This window comes from Triturus cristatus, chromosome 3_2 (assembly GCF_964204655.1).
Source record: "Triturus cristatus chromosome 3_2, aTriCri1.1, whole genome shotgun sequence".
Taxonomy (NCBI): Eukaryota; Metazoa; Chordata; class Amphibia; order Caudata; family Salamandridae; genus Triturus; species Triturus cristatus.
This window is the reverse complement of record NC_140584.1, coordinates 645,167,970-645,189,244: the sequence shown is the minus strand read 5'-3', so window position 1 is coordinate 645,189,244 and position 21,275 is coordinate 645,167,970. Positions and strand designations below refer to the sequence as shown.

The 21,275-nt window shown below is 47.2% G+C and overlaps 1 protein-coding gene across 1 annotated transcript in view; it reads left to right on the top strand.

The window, feature by feature from the left end:
• CPS1 (carbamoyl-phosphate synthase 1) overlaps nt 1-21,275 on the top strand; it is a 215,946-nt gene that overhangs the window by 132,528 nt on the left and 62,143 nt on the right. The window contains exons 28-29 of the mRNA XM_085648589.1: nt 9,735-9,810; nt 14,843-14,920. Of these exons, the coding sequence (XP_085504715.1) occupies nt 9,735-9,810; nt 14,843-14,920 (154 nt within the window). The remainder of the gene's footprint in view (nt 1-9,734; nt 9,811-14,842; nt 14,921-21,275) is intronic.

Here is a 21,275-nt window from a genome sequence, read left to right as displayed (position 1 = left end):
GTCAGTCAATCAGTGTCAGTCAGTGTCAATCAGTCAGTGTCAGTCAGTCAGTGTCAGTCAGTCAGTGTCAACTAGAGCAGCTCTCCTGACCAGGTTTCTCTGGCTCTACAGCAGGTCTGCTGACCTGGTTCTCTGGCTCTAGAGCAGCTCTGCTGACCTAGTTCTTAGGCTACAGAGCAGCACTGCTGATCTGGTTCTCTGGCTGTACAACAGCTCTGCTGACCTGGTTCTCTGGCTCTAAAGCAGCTCTGCTGACCTGGTTCTATGGCTCTAAAGCAGTTCTGTTGACATGGTTCTCTGGCTCTAGAGCAGGTCTGCTGACCTGGTTCTCTCCCTCTAGAACAGCTCTGCTGACCTGGTTCTCTCCCTCTAAAGCAGCTCTGCTGACCTGGTTCTTAGGCTCTAGAGCAGCTCTGCTGACCTGGTTCTCTGGCTCTACAACAGCTCTGCTGACCTGGTTCTCTGGCTCTAAAGCAGCTCTGCTGACCCAGTTCTATGGCTCTAGAGCAGCTCTGCTGACCTGGTTCTCTGGCTCTAAAGCAGCTCTGCTGACCTGGTTCTCTCCCTCTAAATCAGCTCTACTGACCTGGTTCTCTGCTTCTAGAGCAGCTCTGCTGACCTGGTTCTATGGCTCTAAAGCAGCCCTGCTGACCTGGTTCTCTGGCTCTAGAGCAGCTCTGCTGACCTGGTCCCTTGGCCCTAAAGCAGCTCTGCTGACCTGGTTCTCTCCCTCTAACGCAGGTCTACTCACCTGATTTCTCTGGCTCTACAGCAGCTCTGCTGACCTGGTTCTCTGGCTCTAGAGCAGCTCTGCTAACCCGGTTCTTAGGCTCTAGAGCAGCTCTGCTGACCTGGTTCTCTGGCTCTAAAGCAGCTCTGCTGACCTGGTTCTATGGCACTAAAGCAGCTCTGATGACCTGGTTCTCTGGCTCTAGAGCAGCTCTGCTGACATGGTTCTCTGGCTCTAATGCAGCTCTGCTGACCTGGTTCTCTCCCTCTAAATCAGCTCTACTGACCTGGTTCTTTGCCTCTAGAGCAGCTCTGCTGACCTGGTTCTATGGCTCTAAAGCAGCTCTGCTGACCTGGTTTCTCTGGCTCTAGAGCAGCTCTGCTGACCTGGTTCTCTGGCTCTAAAGCAGCTCTGCTGACCTGGTTCTCTCCCTCTAAAGCAGCTCTGCTGACCTGGTTCTCTGCCTCTAGAGCAGTTTTGCTGACCTGGTTCTCTGGCTCTAAAGCAGCTCTGCTGACCTGGGTCTCTGGCTCTAGAGCAGCTCTGCTGACCTGCTTCTTAGGCTCTAGAGCAGCTCTGCTGACCTGGTTCTCTGGATCTACAACGGCTCTGCTGACCTGGTTTCTCTGGCTCTACAGCAGCTCTGCTGACCTGGTTCTCTGCACTCACGGTGCACGCACCTGACTTCGCGAAAATATATTTAAAAATAATATAAGTTTATTATAAGTACAAATATATTATTTTTATGAATATCTTAGATAATCTCTTGCCCTAATATGTATATTAAATATACATACATATGATTTTGGAACATAAATTGTTTTTGCGGGAGTCGCGCACTCAGCGCGCCCCAGCACGTATAGGACGTCACACGGGACCCGCAACCATGCAGGCATCTCATACCGTACTGCGCATGTGTCGCGAATGAACAGGAGCAGGAGTCGCGGACTGGTCGCATACCAATCGCGCACATCACGTAATATTAAATGTATATGATGTAACTGAAAAACACGCAGCCGTCGCACACGTACGCGGATCCTTCACGACTTTTCTAAAATGGCGGCTAGAATGCGCGCACCCACCGTGATGTGTACGCTTTGAGTGCGCGACTCCGATTTTTTTTTTAAGATAATAATATAAATATATTAAAATAAAAAATGAAAACGAGAAAATTAATCAAGATTTCAGTTTGAATTTCTTTACAATTTTTTTTTGCAATTTTTAGAAAAATATATAATGTTATTTAATGAATAAAAAATGTATAAATAAACAGTTAAAAAACTGTAGAAAATCAGTACAAAAAAATAGGTATAACTACTCTCACACTTAAAAATTAGCATTTAAAAAACCTTTGAAATTCACTGAAAAAAAACATAGGTTTCAGAGACGTTATAGTTAGAAATTAGCATTTACAAAAACTTTGAAATTCACTGAAAAAACCATAGGTTTCAGAGACGTTATAGTTAGAAATTAGCATTTAAAAAACCTTAGAAATTCACAGAAAAAAACATAGGTTTCAGGGGTATTATAGTTAGCTGGCCATTTCACTCGTACAAAACCATAGAAATTCCTCCGTTATAGTTAGTTCTGCTAACTATAACTCGCGCGCCCGCAATGCACTGCTGATGATGTCACATATTGCATCATTCATGACATGGTCAGTTACATCACTGATGACATCTCAAATGACATCACTGATGACATCATCCCGGTGACAATCTGATACACCTCATCATACACTAGTATAACCTTTCATCACTCACTGTAAAATACATTGTAACATATTTGAAACCATTGACACCCCAATACCAGTTACTACATACCGACTCACTGATTCCTAAGTCTACACACACAACTACCCATTCAACAACAGAATCATTTATACATGCAGTCACTAATTAATAGAACACTATCAAATGCACTTATACACATATATGGACATTGGCACATCAGCAGTCATCTTAGTCGGTTATGCAGTCATCCTACTCACTCATGAAAAAAATTAATCACACTTACATTTACTCACTTACACAATTATCCAACAACACCTCATTTATTCAAACACATAGTAACTCATAGTTAATATGTTAAAAAATCACCATTAGAATTATACACTCATTCATATAGTTACTCTCACAATCACTGACTCTTACACATACTTATTTATATACACCAACTCTCACATACAATGCCTTTTATTGTTTTACTTTGTTGAAGACGTACAATTAAAACATATATTCGCTCACCAACACACAAATAAATACACTCATTCACCCAAACAACTGATTCCACATGTACTATTAAACCTATACACCTTGTCAATCAACCATTCACACATCTATGCATAGAGTTACACACACACCATCCAACCACACACAAACTCAGTGTCCCATACAAATACTCACCCAACTAATCAATAATCTTATACACACTCATGTAGTTAGTGACCAACTGATGCAGCATGTTACAACAACAGAGACAGTGATGCACACATTCACATAGTTTAGTTACTAATCCATGTATTAAGTGAGACACTTTTAATTACTCACTTAAACAGACAGTCAGACAGCTACTAAATCCTCCATCCAGAGAGTTATGTATCCACTCAATCTTCAATACAGATTGGTATATATATAATACATATTTAAATTTCAAACTAAACCACATTCACTGGATGATTTCATCGGTGATGTCATCAGTGATGTCACTGACCATGTCATGAATGATGCAATATGTGACATCATCAGCAGTGCATTGCGGGCGCGCGAGTTATAGTTAGCAGAACTAACTATAATGGAGGAATGTCTATGGTTTTGTGCGAGTGAAATGGCCAGCTAACTATAATACCCCTGAAACCTATGCTTTTTCTGTGAATATATATATATATATTTATATATCACAACCAAACCCGACTTCCATAAAATCGGACACCGACACAGGAGATGCTTTTAGCCATCCGGCTAGGGTTTTATTCGTCTTCTTGCTACGCGTTTCGGCACAACTGCCTTGCTCATATGAATCAGTTTTCTGTTTTTATGAACATGATTTATATCATGAGACTCACGGTATAAGGTCAACCGACTTTGGTACTTTTGATTAATCACTGCCCACTAGGGCTTAATATTTTGGGCACTTTTTGGTAATTATCCTGATTGATCACTCTAGCGCTAGCGCTCTAGGTGACAGCACTGTTTTGTGTACTGCTGTATGTTTTTTAAAAAGGAAAATCGTTTTATGCTTTGAAACACTGCTGTTGCTAATGTCAATTGTGCACTGACTCCCCGGTCCACCGCAGCGATTTAGGCTGATTGTTGTGGAGGGAGAACAGAACGCTCTTACTTCCTGGTGGTGCCATTTCTTGGCGGCCATCTTAGTGGGTTGACGCTCCAGTCTTCCTCGAGCCCTGACTATTTAGGCTCCCAGCGCCGACGCGCACGAGTAATTATCCTGATTGATCACTTTAGCACTAGCGCTCTAGGTGACAGCACCGTTTTGTGTACTGCTGTATGTTTTTCAAAAAGGAAAATCGTTTTATGCTTTGAAACACTGCTGTTGCTAATGTCAATTGTGCACTGACTCCCCGGTCCACCGCAGCGATTTAGGCTGATTGTTGTGGAGGGAGAAAAGAACGCTCTTACTTCCTGGTGGTGCCATTTCTTGGCGGCCATCTTAGTGGATTGATGCTCCAGTCTTCCTCGAGCCCTGACTATTTAGGCTTCCAGCGCCGACGCGCACGAGTAATTATCCTGATTTATCAATCTAGCGCTAGCGCTCTAGGTGACAGCACCGTTTTGTGTACTGCTGTATGTTTTTTCAAAAGGAAAATCGTTTTATGCTTTGAAACACTGCTGTTGCTAATGTCAATTGTGCACTGACTCCCCGGTCCACCGCAGCGATTTAGGCTGATTGTTGTGGAGGGAGAACAGAACGCTCTTACTTCCTGGTGGTGCCATTTGTTGGCGGCCATCTTAGTGGGTTGACGCTCTAGTCTTCCTCGAGCCCTGACTATTTAGGCTTCCAGCGCCGACGCGCACGAGTAATTATCCTGATTGATCACTCTAGCGCTAGCGCTCTAGGTGACAGCACCGTTTTGTGTACTGCTGTATGTTTTTTTAAAAAGGAAAATCGTTTTATGCTTTGAAACACTGCTGTTGCTAATGTCAATTGTGCACTGACTCCCCGGTCCACCGCAGTGATTTAGGCTGATTGTTGTGGAGGGAGAACAGAACGCTCTTACTTCCTGGTGGTGCCATTTCTTGGCGGCCATCTTAGTGGGTTGACGCTCCAGTCTTACTCGAGCCCAATCTATATAAACATTCATAGCACCGCGCAGCGGCACGCGCAGCGGTAGCGCCGTAGACGCGCCGAAGAGGCGCCAAAGAGAAGCCAGTCCGCGTCCAGACACCTCCAGCTCCGTGCCCTAGCCGTCATCATGGTAGGAAATCGCCGTTCATACAGTGCTTCCTCTTTGCACGCTTTACGACCTACCCTCAAACCAATATGCCTACATTCGGTCCTCCCTATAAGTTCGAAGTCCCGCTGTAAAACCTGTGACTGGTGTATACCCACCTCCAACCTAGGGAAATACCCCCCCACGCATAAATGGAGGATGTTCCTCCTCAACTGCCGATCCTTGCCGAAACTCTACACTGAACTGGCCATGTTGATAGAGGAGCTCAATCCTGAAGCCCTCTTTCTGACAGAGACATGGCTTCAGTTTGAAACTGACCCTGCAACAGTATGGGCCATTCCCCAGGGCTATACCTTTAAACGACTGGACCGTAAGACAGGCAGAGGCGGAGGGTTGGCCATTATCTATCGAGACAACTTTAGATGCCGTGTCACTCCCTCTACTACGCCATCCTGTGAGAACCTACATTTCACTCTCGAACTCTCTCCCTCCACCACCTTTTCCGGTATGTTAGTCTATCGACCACCAGGTGCCCTTAGCAACTTCGTCACTAATATGACAGACACAGTTGCCAACCTAATGCTTACATCGGCAAATTTCACCCTGCTGGGTGACCTTAATTTGCATCTGGATGATCCGCTTGACTTTACAGCTAACAGTCTTCGATCCAATCTTCAGGCCATCGACCTGCTCCAGAAATGTTTCCAATCAACGCACATCAAGGGGCATCTTCTAGATCACATTTTTAGTTTTTCAGATAGCCTAACTGTCGAAACACCTGTACTACTACCCTGGACCGATCACTTTTTAGTACCCTTTACATGGTCCACATGCAGCCTCCCCACCTTACAAAACCACAATAAGCACTGGGGAAGGAAATGGGCCTCGCTCCCGTTCCCTAAGTGGAAACTGGCTCTCACTGAACATCCTCCTCCGAAGGTGACTAACCCTAATACAGCCTCTGTCAACTTTGACAACTGGATTGCCAGTACTCTTGATTTAGTCCTCCCGAAGGAATCCCTGCATTCTACAAACAGATCCAAAGTCGCTCCCTGGTATTCCCCCGCCCTCAGAACTATGAAACAATCCTATCGCAAATTAGAGAGAGCCTGGCGACAAGAACACTCCGAATTGAAGAAATCCGAGTATAGAGCCGCAATAAAGCTCTATAAAAATGAAATAAAATCTGTACAAGCCCAATTTTACGAATCCAAAGTTAACTTAGCTGTAAATTCCCCTAAAGAAATCTTTAAAATAGCCAAATCTCTGATCTCACCCCCCCCCTGAGCGTCTGCCACCCGACGGCGCGCAAGCTCGTTGTAATAATTTAGCCACCTTCTTTTCCCAGAAGATTCAGGCCATTTATTCCTCATTCTCCACTGGTAGTGGCGACATGGAGACTACCAACACAACAGAGTCCGACCTCTCGGTCCCCAGCTCGTTGGTTAAATTCCCCCTCCTAGACTCCATCACATTAGACAGAATGATCCCTAAAGTCACCTCGGGATCTCCCAACGATTCAGCACCTCCGCAGACCCTCATCAAGGTCATTGATGCCATCTGCCCAGTCATCCTGGATGTCCTTAACGCCTCCATCACCTCCAACTCCGTCCCAGCTCCTTGGAAGTGTGCGATGGTTAGGGCCCTCTTGAAAAAGCCCACCCTAGATCAGAACGACTGGGCCAATTTTCGCCCTATCTCCCTACTCCCCTGGATGAGCAAACTGCTGGAGAGGCACATCAATAACATCTTAGTAGATTATTTAGAATCAAATAAACTGCTATGTGCCTCTCAGACGGGGTTCCGCCCCCAACACGGTACTGAAACTGCCCTCATAGCAGTCACGGAAGAAACCAGAGCCGTGCTGGACCAGGGAGGAAAAGCGGCCATTATACTACTCGACCTCAGTGCCGCGTTCGACACTGTTAACCATGCCACACTATTACACCGTCTGAAGGGCATGGGCGTGTCGGGCGCGGCCCTGGAATGGCTGACTTCCTTCCTGGATGAGCGATTTTTCCAGGTGTTTGAGGGCGAGGTAGTTTCCTCTAAGCAACCACTTAGCTGTGGGGTCCCTCAGGGCTCGTCCCTGAGCCCCACACTTTTTAACGTCTATATGCGACCTCTAGCTGAGATAGTCCAGCCCTTCGGTGTGCGTATTGTCACCTACGCGGACGACACCCAACTAGTGGTCTCGCTGGACCACACTGAAGGGTCGTCCAACACCTTGGGCTCGTGTCTAGAGGCCGTTGCTGAGTGGATGCAATCCTCCTGTCTTAAGCTTAACGGGGAAAAGACGGAGATTATGTTATTGGGCAACTCTCCACCGACCTCTCTGGCCTCTATTTGGCCCACATGTCTCGGCACCCCTCCCCCCCTAAACCTCAGATAAAGAGCCTTGGAATTTGGCTCGACAAAGTGCTGGACTTCTCGGTCCAGGCTACTAAAATTGCCTCCACGTGTGTTGGGCTAATGAAAATGCTTCGTAAAGTCCTTCCTCTACTTCCCTTCCAGGCGAGGAGAATCATGGTTCAGGCCCTGATACTCTCCCGCCTGGATTATGGCAACGCCTTATACCTAGGTGCACCGGCAGCAGTGATCAACAGGCTCCAAGTCACGCAAAACTGTGCCGCCCGACTACTGTTCAACATTCCCCGCTGGCAGTCAGCCAAGAACGCTCTAAAAGAACTGCATTGGCTCCCAGTGGCCGCTAGAGCACAGTTTAAAGCTGTGTGCATTGTCCACAAATCTTTCCATCGCACAGGCCCTGCTATCCTGTCCCCCTCAGTCGTGCCCTACGCCCCGTCTAGAGCCCTTCGCTCTGGTTCATTGCATCTAGTAACCACAACAAAAATCACCAAAGCCCGATGGGGCGGCCGCTCCTTTTCCCACACCGCCGCCAGACTGTGGAATGCTCTTCCCTTGGTCCTCAGAGAGAACAAGAATCGGCTGGCATTCAGGAAAGCCTTGAAAACCCATCTGTTCACGAAAGCGTGTTATTTCACCTGGCAGCTCGCTGGAGTAATCAGTCGAAGCGCTGCGAGGCCTCCGGGTAGTTACGCGCTATATAAATATAATTTTTCATTTCATTTCATTTTGCTCATGTTTTGTATTAAGACATTGTACTGAATGGGGAATTTTATCCTTAATTGTTCTTAATAATTTAGAAATTTAAAATGAATTATAAGAGTCGGAAAAAGTTGACCATATCTAAACATGACAAATGTGTAATTTGGTTTACTGTTTGTTTTTTCCTTTTTTGTGAGTCAAAACTAGTACTTTATTCAAAGAACTCTTCTATGTCTTTTACTGACCTTGTGTTGCCAAGGAAACCCCTTGTGCTTTGTACGAGTGTTTGAAAACTTTAAAAGGACCTCAGTTGAGTGAAGCCAGACAAGTGAGCAAGGTGGATCCGTCCTCCGAAACGCGTCTTGGGTTAAGCACCTTTTTGATGGAATAAAGAATCTTTTTGAAATATCCCACGGAGTCAGTGCCTGTTCTTACCGAAGAAAAGCAGGATTGGACATAATATATATATATATATATATATATATATATATATCTTTATTCCAAGATCCCGCTCCTTCTAATCGTCAGGGACCCAAGAGAGGTGGCGCATGTGCCGGCGGAGCCTGCCGGCAGAAATGTCCCAAAATAAATCGCCAGTCAATGCGTTCTCAGTAATGCAGAACTCAGAAGTCAAATTCACAAGAGGTGTTTAATACAACGCGTTTCAGCTCGTTGCAGAGCCTTGGTCACGTACAAGTATGTGCAAATCAAAATGGGTGACTGATAAAGTTAATACAAAATATCAACAAGGGAAAACACTCCTTTCGTCAAATTGTCAGACATGTTGGAATGGTGAAAATAAATAACAGATCAACAATTTTATATTTTCATTGCACCATGTCATGATGTGCAGAACGTATCTATGCCAAAATGTCGAAATAATATACATAATGCATGAGATTAAATATTGAGATGTTAGGAACAGTTCCAAAGCCAAGAGAATAAAGGGCTTATATGAACGAGTCGACTGACTGTTGTGGGTCACAGGCAAAAGACAACTAATGTGATGCTTGGATTCAATAGCTAGTGCTAAGACAGAACCGTGCAAAGACAAAATACAGTAAGAAATATAATCAAGACGTGCAACTTACGTCTGCGGTTCTACAAGCAATCTGAAATTCCGGGCATGGACAAGTGTCACCCAGTGTGAATAAAAAAGGTAAATCCTTCAATGGGAAAAGAGCAACTATCGCCAAGTGGCCAGTGTCACCTTCTGTATAAGACAAATGCAAGTGCATATGGGTCTCATGGTAGGACTAGTGTCCAGACTTTACCATCACTTGTACTGGGCGCCTGAAGGGTAAAGTTTATCACTTCACATGGATTTTGATTGACTGTTTTGATTTTGGTCACTTCGCCACGCAAGGAGTCTGGACACTAGTCCTACCATCAGACCCATATGCACTTGCATTTGTCTTATACAGAAGGTGACACTGGCCACATACTCCTTATATTATTCCTAAATTAGACAGGGACATCATTTTTCTATTCTCCCACGATATTGATGACTTAACTTTCTTCCAGTGGGTCCGCCATGAATGTGGTGTATGGGGAAGAGGAGCTGAAGAACTTCCTGGAGGACGCCACCAGACTGTCTCCGGTAATGTGCACAGCAACCCGTTCAAGCAGACTTTACACAGCATGACTTTTATTTATTATCTTTCTAGTTTTTGCCAAATTCTGCAAACTATTGATAACCATTTCAGAGTGCCGAGGAAGTGGGAGAGATGTGGTAACAAGAAGTACAAAACAGTGGGCATTTGTCAGTTGTAATCTGATCCAGATGCATGGTGCAGATTGGAAGACAGAATGTATTGGCACCGCAGATCTTCCCTATGTGGGCTGCTGCAAGCCCCACAGGTTTTCAGCTCAAAGACTTGTTGGGATTCAGTAGCGTCTTATGCTCACTGCATTAATAACATTGGGTCATATGTATCAAGCTAAATTGCGATCACAAACGCTGAAATTCGCAGTATTTCAGTGTTTGCGATCGCAATTTAGCTGTTTGCAATGTATGAAACAAAAAAACCACTTGCAAAATAAGGAATAGCAAAATTTGTGATTCCCTATTTTGAAAATGCATTTAAGGAATCGCAAATTGTGATCCCTTAAATGTGATGTAAAAAGCACCCAAGTTGTGCGATTTCTCCTTAAGAAATCGCAAATCACCACCAACTTCAAGTTGGTGATAATTTGGGATATCTTTGAAAAATGCACTTTTTGGCATTTTTCAAAGTGCCATGTGCCACTCATACATGCCCTTATGGCATGTATGTGTGCCACGCATGCACACATGCTCATTTCAGGGATGCATCAGGGTGTCCTTATGACACCCTTACACCCTTGAAATTGCATTCACAATTTGCGAGTACCTAATGAGTACTCGCAAATTGCGAATGTCTTCCCATTCATTCCTATGGGCCTCTAGGCCTCTAGGCCCATAGGAATGAATTAGGAAAGTCATTCCTTAATTGCGACTCGCAATTTGCGTGTCGCAATTAAGGAATACCAAGGAATCGCAAAATATTTGCGACTTTTTTATTACATCTTGTTTTGAGATTCTCAAATAGCGATTCTCAAAAAATCGCTATTTGAGAATCGCAAATACAGTATTTGATAAATATGCCCCATAAACACTTGATTTATGGGGAAAAGGGATTAGTCCAGGATTAGTCCAGGAGATACACAGGAGAATGCATGGGCATGGGGGGTGATGACATAAGTTTTTGGGGTGTTGACTTCATAGTTTACAATAATGCACTTACCTAAAGCCTGGATCGCCTGTCTCTGACGTTGTTCTTTTCCTCAAAAGTCACCTCCTTTTAAGTGGGCTAAAATGCAAAGCAAACAATCATTGTGTCTTAGTACATTGCCCATAAAAAAGTCACAAAAAAATCTTAACTAACATGAGAGAAAATAGCCCTCTGCCCCTCAGATTTAATCGATAAAGTGTGCAAATTGCAACTCTTTTTTAGGTCTTGCCTGCGCCAGCGAATGCGCTGCTCTGCGAGACATTTAGTAAGTGGGTTGTGAAAGTGCTACCACTGGCCTCAAGCTTGCGGTTATGCGCGCATATTTAATGAGGTGCTGTTTCCTGGTAGACTGTCTCTTCGCTACCATGCTCACCACAAGTAATGCTTTTTAAATACCGCTGTGGGCCTTGGCGGGCTTCTGGAACTTCACCACTCTGGAAGAGCCAGTGCTTCCAACAAGCTCTCCTGCATTTTAATATTGCCCACCATTTTTCTATGTGGCATCTCACACCCAACATTCACACTGGCGAGCCATGCTCTGCCTATGCTTTTTCGATCGTGTCATGCAGTGCGCTAACCACGATCGCCAGCAGCCTTGCCCCCACGCAGGACAAACAGCGGATTGATCCACCACTCCACCATCTCCCACCCAACCTCGCCAACAGTGAGTCTTTTCTCTCTGTTCTTCTTTTCACTCTCCTTTCATCAACCTTTCTTTCCATTACTCACTCCAGGCAGATTTCCCGTATTTTTGGTGCTTTTTTATACCTATCAGTATAAACACCCAAGACACTTAGGGGCATATGCATCAACATTAGCATTTGCGATTCCTTATTAGCGAAAAATAAGGATTCGCTAATAAGGAATAGCAAAAGGCTATGCATGTAGGAATCGCTATTCAAATAGCGATTCCTTAATATTCCTTATTACCGAATCGGTAATACCGAATCGGTAATAAGGAATACCTACCCATTCATTCCTATGGGCTTGGAGGCCCATAGGAATGAATGTAAAGCCAGTCTGTATTAGCGATTCGGTATTACCGAATCGCTAATAGCGGGAGCACTTTCAAGGGTGCCAGGGTGTCAAAAGGACACCCTGTTGCACCCCTGAAAATGATATGTGCACATATGTTGCACACACACATGCTCTAAGGGCATGTGTGTGCGCAACATGAAACTTTAAAAAATGCACAAAAGTGCATTTTTCAAAGTTTTTGCAAATTACCATGCAGTTCATCTTCATGGTAATTTGCTCCCCCTATTAGCGAAATCGCTAATTTTTTAACTTTGATGCATTGCATTTAAGGAATCTCACTTTGGGATTCCTTAAATGCAATCGCTATTTAAGGAATCGGTATTTAAGGAATCCCTATTTAAAGAATCGCTATTTAAGGATTCCTTAAATAGCGATTTCTGCTTTTGGGTTGATGCATTGGGATTGGGTATTTTTTACTTAATACCGGGAGCTATTACCGAATCGGTATTTTACCGACTGGATTTTGGGTTGATGCATGAGGCTGTTACTTGTTTTCCTTCTTCATTCCGGGAAGGATCGTTCCGGACCGACTCTAATTGAGGTTTTTACCAGTGCTGCGCGTTCCTCTTTGCAGCCTGCTTGGGCCTTAGACTTCGGCACAGATCATGTCTGGGAGCCAACTTTTTAAGACAAGCATTGGCATAGCTAATAGGTCTCGCCTTTGGGTCCTTGTAAGTAAAAAAAAACGAAAGTGTAAGACTTTCCGTTTACATTTACTACATCCTAAATACGAAGTAAATGTAAATGTGAAGTCTTATACTTACTTACAAGGTCCCAAAAGCGAGACCTATTGGCTATGCCAATGCTTGTAATAAACAGTTACAGAGCCCAATTATAAGCAAACTGGAAGATTCTGGAGGCCTTGTCTTACACCCATAAAACAAACACCGCAGCATGGGATTTTTATTGTAAATTTGTACATAAACTGAGGACCTACCAATTAGACTGCAAGGATGTTGAGCAACCCTTTTGCATGTGGACATGTACAGCCTCTATGGACGTCTGCCATCAGACAGTTTAGATCTTTCTCTGCCTAGATCTTCAATCCAGGAGAATTTCCTACTGCTTTGCTCATGCCAGTTTCACACAAGTCACGCTAAGGCCTCAGCTCATCTTCCTTGCTCCATTTTACAACATTGCTATCAACAGATGTTTATGTTACGCTAACTGAGAAGAATAGAGAAATCCACTGTGATGCCCGACAGAAAAAAAGCATTCCCTGCCATCAGCTAAACTATTCCTGTGCCCTTGGGCTTCTTTATTAGGGATAGGTATCAAGAATCAATATTTGTTTCCCATTTTCCATGCGAAGCATGCATGTGTTCTAGGGAGAATTTGCATGGCATCACCTATACCTAGATTTTGAGCTGAAATCTCTGGAGTAGAGGCTGTGGGGGCTCTCGGGAAGTAGTCATTTTCAAATGCTTCCATTTCTCAACTGCATTCTTGAATGTGAGATAATACACGGATGTGGAGGTTTTGGACTACTTTTCGTTGTTGTTTTACTTCAGCCTTATTGTGTCAAGCGCATGCTTCACACATTTATTCATCTTCTAAGCAGGGACCATCAATTCACACAGCTTAAAAACGCAGACAAGGAAAGTGGTTATGTTTCCCTCCTAAAACAGGTTGTGCTCGTCACTGTGGAGAGTTTAATATCTGGGTTTGGAAGGTTTGGATTAAAGAGAGGCCTCAGAGATTAAAAGAATGATGAATGCAGCTGGTCTGAGGGATCCAAGAACTTGTTCAATATTAGCTAAACTGAGCTCCACTGACAACCAGTGGTGCGAGGGTAGAGTTGGGTCTCACCGGTGCCACAGCGAGGGACGTAGTTATCTGTGGTGCAACTGGTGTAGTGGCACTCGGATTCATGGCTGCGAGAGGCCCAGTGCACCATATTATGGATGCTTTTTACTAGTAAGCTTGCAGAGCTTGTTCATGGCTGGATGGTGATGCTATCAGCTGCTGAGACCAGAGATCAATATTTGTGTTACGTGTTGTTGTTCGAATAGCTCAGTAACAGTGCTGTGCCCTGTTTGCTTCATTGTGGTGCTGTGTGCTGCTGGTCTGCTAGCGCGATATCAGTGCTGTGCACTCCACGTCTAATCTTACAGTACGATGGTAGGGCTGTACACTGATGTTCTTATAGCTTGATAGTATAGCTGTGTGCTGTGGGCCTCCTATCTTGTTGCTGGTGATCTGATAGCTCGATGTTGGCGTGGACTGTTGCCGGTTCCACAGCTCAGTGTCATAGGTTGATGGTAGAGCTGTCCCCATAGGTCTATGTCAGTGACATGGCGCACTGCTTGGTTAATAGTGGTGAGTGAAGCTGGTCACTTAGCTGGACTATAGTGCTCTGCACCACAGGTCTCATAACTCAGTGGAAGTGTGATTCACTGCTCCTTTCATAGTTCACTTTAGACCTCTATGTAGGGCTGTGCTCTGTGGGCTCATGTGCTGCTGGACCGACAATGGGCAAGCTGTGATTTGATGGCTCGATAGCTCTGTGGAAGGACCATGTGCTGCTGATATCACAGCACAGTGGTGGTGGATTCAACATTAGTGCAGCAGGATGCGTGTAGCCCTTCTGTAGTATTAATTCACATTGATTACTTGCTTGGAGGTCTCTTCAGGCTTCCTAATTAATTAGCCATTGAAAGCTATAACTGGAACAAAGTTAAGGAGCAGCACATATCCCCGGCACACACCTACATTCTCGCCCCTTGCGAAAGACTGTGCTCCCCAAGTTAGCCCCAGGAACCCTACTTAGCCAGTCCTGTAATGGAAGCCTGGACATTGTCTTCAGTGTGAGTAACAGACTGCTCTCTTCTGCTGATACAGGAACACCCGGTGGTCATCACCAAGTTTGTTGAAGGTGCCAGAGAGGTGGAGATGGATGCTGTTGCCAAGGAAGGAAGGGTAAGTAAGGTGGTGGGGTTGAATTGCCCTGTCTCCTTTTTGCTTGTGTCATCCAAAGAGCTGGCACAGCTGAGGTTGGTCAAAGAGCACCTTAGAGAATATGGACCGTCATTGAGGAAGGAGAGAAGACTTAAAAAGACATTAATTCCCATCAAGAGAGTGTCCTAGAATGAAAATAGGAGAGTTACAATTGGGGTGCCCTTAAAAGAGATTCTTTTCAGCTTTCTGTTAGCGGTTTAACGTAAATTCTTGCCCCTACACTGAGCAGATGATGAATGTAGGGTCCCCTGTGAGGGTGGTGATGGAAGGAGGGGGGTAGGGTGGTTAGGGGGAGAAAAGGAAGATAAGGTCTGGCAAGGAGATTAATGCTTCCCTAGCCAGAAAAAAAAAAACCGTGGATGAGACTTGGGTGTTGTTGCAGCCTGTCACGGTCCACAGAAGCGAAGGACTAGAGTTTGCGGTAGGTAGGTTTTTATTGGCCCTATACAGGGAAGTAATACCAGGATGCTTGTCCTCCTGTAGGTCAGGGTTGCTCCTTGTTGCCGTCGGTTTCTCCTCTGGGTCCCTGGGACTTCTAACGTCTGCTCGGGTCTCTTCGTGGGGCTAGCATCGCCGGGCGTCCCCTCGGAAAATAGAAAAGGACAGGCGGTTAGTTAATCCGCGTTAATGGGCTATTCTGGCCCTATACTGCCTGGTTCTACGCAGGGATACCTTTCCCTAGGTAGCGCTGGGTTTTTCGTGATCCCCAGGGGTCCACCCCTCTTTTTCACCTCCCTGGGCCCTTTCTTCAGGGAACTCCCAATGGGGTTTTAAGTGGTAACTCCCCCTCCCTTTTGTTATCTGCGGTTTTTCTCACTCTGGTCTGGGGCTGGTATTGTGGGTGTGAGGACTCTGGTCCCTCTTTTATACATCCTGGCTGCCGTAGCCCACCCCCCTCCTGGTGTCAGCGTCAGCACCAGTCGAGCCGTCGGAGTGCCCCCGGGGCACTCTGATTGTAGATTCTCCGCTGGGCCGTCACAGTGCCTCTCCACCCGGCATGGCTGATCGGGCCATGAAGATTCTGGGCAGCGGGAGAGGAAGTCCACGTTAGCCTGCTGAACACCCGGACGATGCGCCACCTGGAAGGAAAAAGGTTGCAGGGCTAAGAACCATCGAAGCACATGGGGGTAGGTGTCTTTATGTTTTGCCAGCCATACCAGAGGGGCATGATCAGTTAACAGGGTAAAAGAACGACCCAGGAGGTAGTATTGCAGGGCCTGGTTCGCCCACCGGATCGCCAAACACTCTTTTTCCACTGTGGAGTAGTGGACTTCTCGGGGCAGGAGTTTGCGGCTCAGGTAGACAACAGGGTGAGAATCCCCGGAGGGCGCCACCTGTGAAAGGACCGCTCCCAGGCCCCTGTCCGATGCATCCGTTTGAAGCGTGAACGGGTGGGAAAAATCCGGACAAATCAAAAGAGGGTTGTTGCACGATCGGGTCTTGAGGGTATCGAAGCTGTGGGTTTGTTCGGGGGTCCACGTATGGATCGTGTTTGGCTGTGTTTTCTTCAACATGTCTGTGAGCGGGGCGGCCTCCTCGGAAAACCTGGGTATAAAGCGACGATAATACCCCACGAGCCCCATGAACGCCCTGATACCCCGTTTTGTGGTAGGTTTGGTTAGGGCTTGGATAGCGTTCACGTTGTCCACTTGTGGTTTAATGTGTCCATGTTGTACGTGGTAACCTAGGAACTTAATGTTGTCTGTTGCTAACATGCATTTGTCTGGGTTGGCAGTGAGTCCGGCTTCTCGAAGGCTAAGTAGGACAGCCTCTAAATGTTCCAAATGGCCCTCCCAGGTTGTGCTGAAGATGACTATGTCATCTAAATAGGCGGCTGGATACTCATGGTGGGGTTTTAACACAACGTCCATAAGGCACTGAAAGGTGGCAGGGGCCCCGTGCAACCCAAAGGGAAGGACTCGAAAGTGGTATAAGCCCGAAGGGGTGGCGAAGGCCGTCTTTTCTCGTGCGTCTGGGGATAGCGCTATCTGCCAGTACCCCTTCGTCAGGTCGAGTGTCGTCATGTACCGGGCTGTCGCTAAGCGGTCAAGCATCTCATCGACACGAGGCATTGGATATGAATCGAAGTGTGACACGGCGTTCAGGCGTCTATAATCAACGCAGAAGCGCACAGTGCCGTTCGGTTTGGGTACAAGCACGATGGGTGAGCACCAAGGACTACATGAAGGTTGAATGATACCAGCTGAGAGCATATCTTGCACTTCGTTTTCTACGACCTGTCGTCTTGTCTCTGGGATGCGATAGGGTCGTGGTCTGATCGGTGTCGCCCCATTGGTTCGGATATCGTGTTGTACAAGGGTCGTTCTCCCGGGGTTAGTGGAGAACACGTCCTGATAGTGTTGAAGGAGGTTTAGGAGGGTACGGTTCTGTTCAGGGCTTAAGTGGGAACCTTTGGGTATGGATTCAAGTACAGTAACACCGCCCGTGGAAGGAAAGGGTATATCAAGAGGTTTGCTGTCAATGATGAGTAGGGTAGGGGCTGGTTTGTTTGGGTTGTCTGCGTCGTCTACCCATAGTTTCAACAGGTTGACATGGTATATCTGTCCTTTCGTGCCGCTGTGAGGTACGGCTACCCTGTAGGTGACAGGCGTGATTTGGGCGAGGACCGCATAAGGTCCTTGCCAGCGGGCTAGGAGTTTGTTATCGGAGGTCGGTAGAAGGAGCAGTACTTAGTCACCCACGGTGAAGTGTCTGAGGGTGGTGTGTCGGTCATATACCTTTTTTTGCCTGTGTTGGGCCGCATCGAGGTTGTCCCTAACTTGGTTCCAGAGAGTCGACAATCGGGTTTTCAGCTGCGTGGTGTATGCGAGGAGTGGTTTTCCCTCAACCTCCTCCTCCTCCCACTGTTCGGCTGCCATATCCACCAGAGTCCTAGGTTTTCTCCCGAACACTAGTTCAAAGGGGCTAGACCCGGTAGAGGATTGTGTATGTGTTCGTATGGCAAAAAGGTCAAGGGCAGCTGTCTATCCCAATCCCTCCCAGTCTCGGACACGGTTTTCTTCAGGATGAGCTTCACCGTTTGATTATATCTCTCAACAAGGCCGTCCGTCTGGGGGTGATAGACGGATGTGCGGATCTGTCATACCCCTAGTAAGGAACATATCTGGGCCATTAAACGGGACATGAAGGGTGTTCCCTGGTCGGTGAGGAGTTCCTTGGGAAACCCCACTCTGCTAAAGAACGTGATCATTGCTTGGGCTACGCTACTGGTGGTCATGCTCGTGAGGGGGATGGCCTCGGGGTAGCGAGTCGCTTAGTCAACCAGCACGAGGATATACCTATAGCACCGTGACAAAATGAGTAAGGGTCCTACTAGGTCCATACCGACTCGGGAGAAGGGTATGTCTATGATAGGAAGGGGTTGTAGCGGAGCCTTGGGGACATGCGGGGGATTGGTCACCTGACATGTGGGGCAGGCTGCACAATATCTCCGGATGTCGGAAAAGACCCCCGGCCAGTAAAACCGCCGCAAGAGGTATTCCTCGGTCTTTTCCCTCCCATAATGGCCCCCTCCAGCTTGATTGTGGGCCAAATAGAGTACCTGATCACGGAACGATACAGGGACTAGGAGTTGTCTCACTATGTCTCCGGACTTTGTTATTTTTCTATACAACAGTCCTTTTGTGATAATAAAACAAGGGCCTACCTGGCTATCCTCATCGGCCGTTGCTCGGGCCCAGGCTTGTCCCAAAGCCGGATCTTCTCTTTGTGCCACCCTAAAGCTGGGTGGTGGCGTGGGTGCCTCGTCTGTACCTAGGGAGGAGGAAGAGGCTGTGTTAGACAGACCGTTTAACACCATAAGCATACCCTGTTTTTTTTTCTCATTACGGGTTTTCTTTGTTTTGTACCTACCCGGCTGTATCTCGGTGTTATACAGGGGAGCGTCCTGTAGCCATCCCCGGGTGTCTTTCTCTTTGATGGCCATAGAGAGCAGGGAGGGGAAGTTAACATAGTCTGTCCCGATAATCATGTCCTCCACCATTCGGGGAATGCCCCCTACCCTAATCCACTCTCTGGTTTCGCCGTTGCTGAGAGACATCACAGCGACGGGGTAGCTTTTCTGATCCCCGTGGACACACGTGATGGATACACTCTCTCCTTCCCGCCACTGGCGGGGTTGTATCCGCTCATGAGAAATGACAGAATGCCTACACCCTGAATCTATTAGGACCTTAGTGTCTACGTCGTTTATCTGTAGGGTCAGGTGGTACGCCTCTTTCCCGTCTCCTGCCCAGAGTATCCTCCCCTTTGTGTACCCGACATCCATGGGTTCAGCACTAACCGGCTTCTGTGGGCAGTTACGGGAGATGTGACCCCATTCGGCGCAATGGAAGCATTGGGGCCCTTGTATTCCCTCTTTAGTGGGTGGATGGGGTAAGAACCGGGGGTCAATAAGCGGACGAGGGGCAGGAGTCGAAGGGTTTGGTATGGCTGCCCTCCACCGATGGATGAGAGTGGTCGGGAGCCGGGGTGTGAAGGGTCTTGCTTCTGGGTTCCGCTGATGCGCACACGCAAGTTCGATGGCATAGGGCGCCGTAAGGTTTGGGTGTTGTCGGACTCAAACTCGGGTGGCCGTCGGGAGACCTTCTACGAACTGTTCAAGCAGTACTTTATCCATTACTTCGTCCATGCTAGAGGAGTGGGGCTGTAGCCACCCAGTCCCGAGGTCCTGGATGCGATAATAGAAAGCCCGGGGATTGTCCTGGGCTTGCCACTTCTCCCTCCGAAACCGGGCACGATAGTGTTCCTGGTCACATCCTAGTCTCTCCAGGATCGTTTTCTTTATTGTTTCATAGGGTGTAGTTCCCCCGGGATTTGCTGCCTGATAGGCCATCTGCACGTCACCAGACAGTAAGGGGGCGATGTACTGGCCCCACCTCTCCGTGGGCCATTGGGCCGTGCTTGCCACTCGCTCAAAGTTGGTAAAAAAGAAGTCCGGGTCCTCTCCTGCCCGGTATTTCTGTAGGACAGAGCTCGGCACGTTGGGATGAACTTTCGTACTTGCGATAGTCTCTGTTAACTTCTGTATGGCCGTATCTTGGACTGCTTGGTTTTGTACCATGAGGCCGGCCTGTGCTTGGAGTGCCTCCTGTAGGTGTTCTCTGTCGCGTTTTGCTTCCGTGGACTGTGCTTCCAGTACTAGCTGCAGGTGCCGCTGTCCCTCCGCTAATTGCGTCAGCATGTCGTTCAATCCAATGGGTTGCGACATGGCGTTCGGGTATGATCAATCCCACTTCTGACACCACTGTCACGGTCCACAGAAGCGAAGGACTAGGGTTTGCGGTAGGTAGGCTTTTATTGGCCCTATACAGGGAAGTAACACCAGGATGCTTGTCCTCCTGCAGGTCAGGGTCGCTCCTTGTTGCTGTCGGTTTCTCCTCTGGGTCCCTGGGACTTCTAACGTCTGCTCGGGTCTCTTCGTGGGGCTAGCATCGCCGGGCGTCCCCTCGGAAAATAGAAAAGGACAGGTGGTTAGTTGATCCGCGTTAATGGGCTATTCTGGCCCTATACTGCCTGGTTCTACGCAGGGATACCTCTCCCTAGGTAGCGCTGGGTCTTTCGTGATCCCCAGGGGTCCAATCCTCTTTTTCACCTCCCTGGGCCCTTTCTTCAGGGAACTCCCAATGGGGTTTTAAGTGGTAACTCCCCCTCCCTTTTGTTATCTGCGGTTTTTCTCACTCTGGTCTGGGGCTGGTATTGTGGGTGTGAGGACTCTGGTCCCTCTTTTATACGTCCTGGCTGCCGTAGCCCACCCCCCTCCTGGTGTCAGCGTCAGCACCAGTCGAGCCGTCGGAGTGCCCCCGGGGCACTCTGATTGTAGATTCTCCGCTGGGCCGTCACACAGCCAAAGCTTCATGTCATTTTACCAGATGGAATTACCACCCAGTAAAACCGGGACTTGCCAGTAAAACCAGGTGCAGGCACACCGGCCATGCCTGATTAGGCAAAGCAGATTCAAAATGGTGACTCCACTGCACCTAGCTCATAATCAGGACCATTTAGTGATGCTCGGGTCCCACCCGGGCTGCACGGCTGCAGGAGATACTCATCCGATCAAACTAATCCCACAGTCGTCTTTGTGCCTTTGGGTCACAGTTTGTGAGGAAACATAAACAGAGGTAAATCCAGCAATGGGCATCGCTTGGCGTCTTCTTTGGCTGTAGTACGGCAAGGATCACCCTAAGGTTCAATCCAATTGCAGGTCACGCTCGGGGCCTATTCTTGCCTTGGTAACGCCCCGAAAGCCCCAACCCATGCTATGGGGTCTTTTGCCTCTTTTACTTGTGTGAGACTA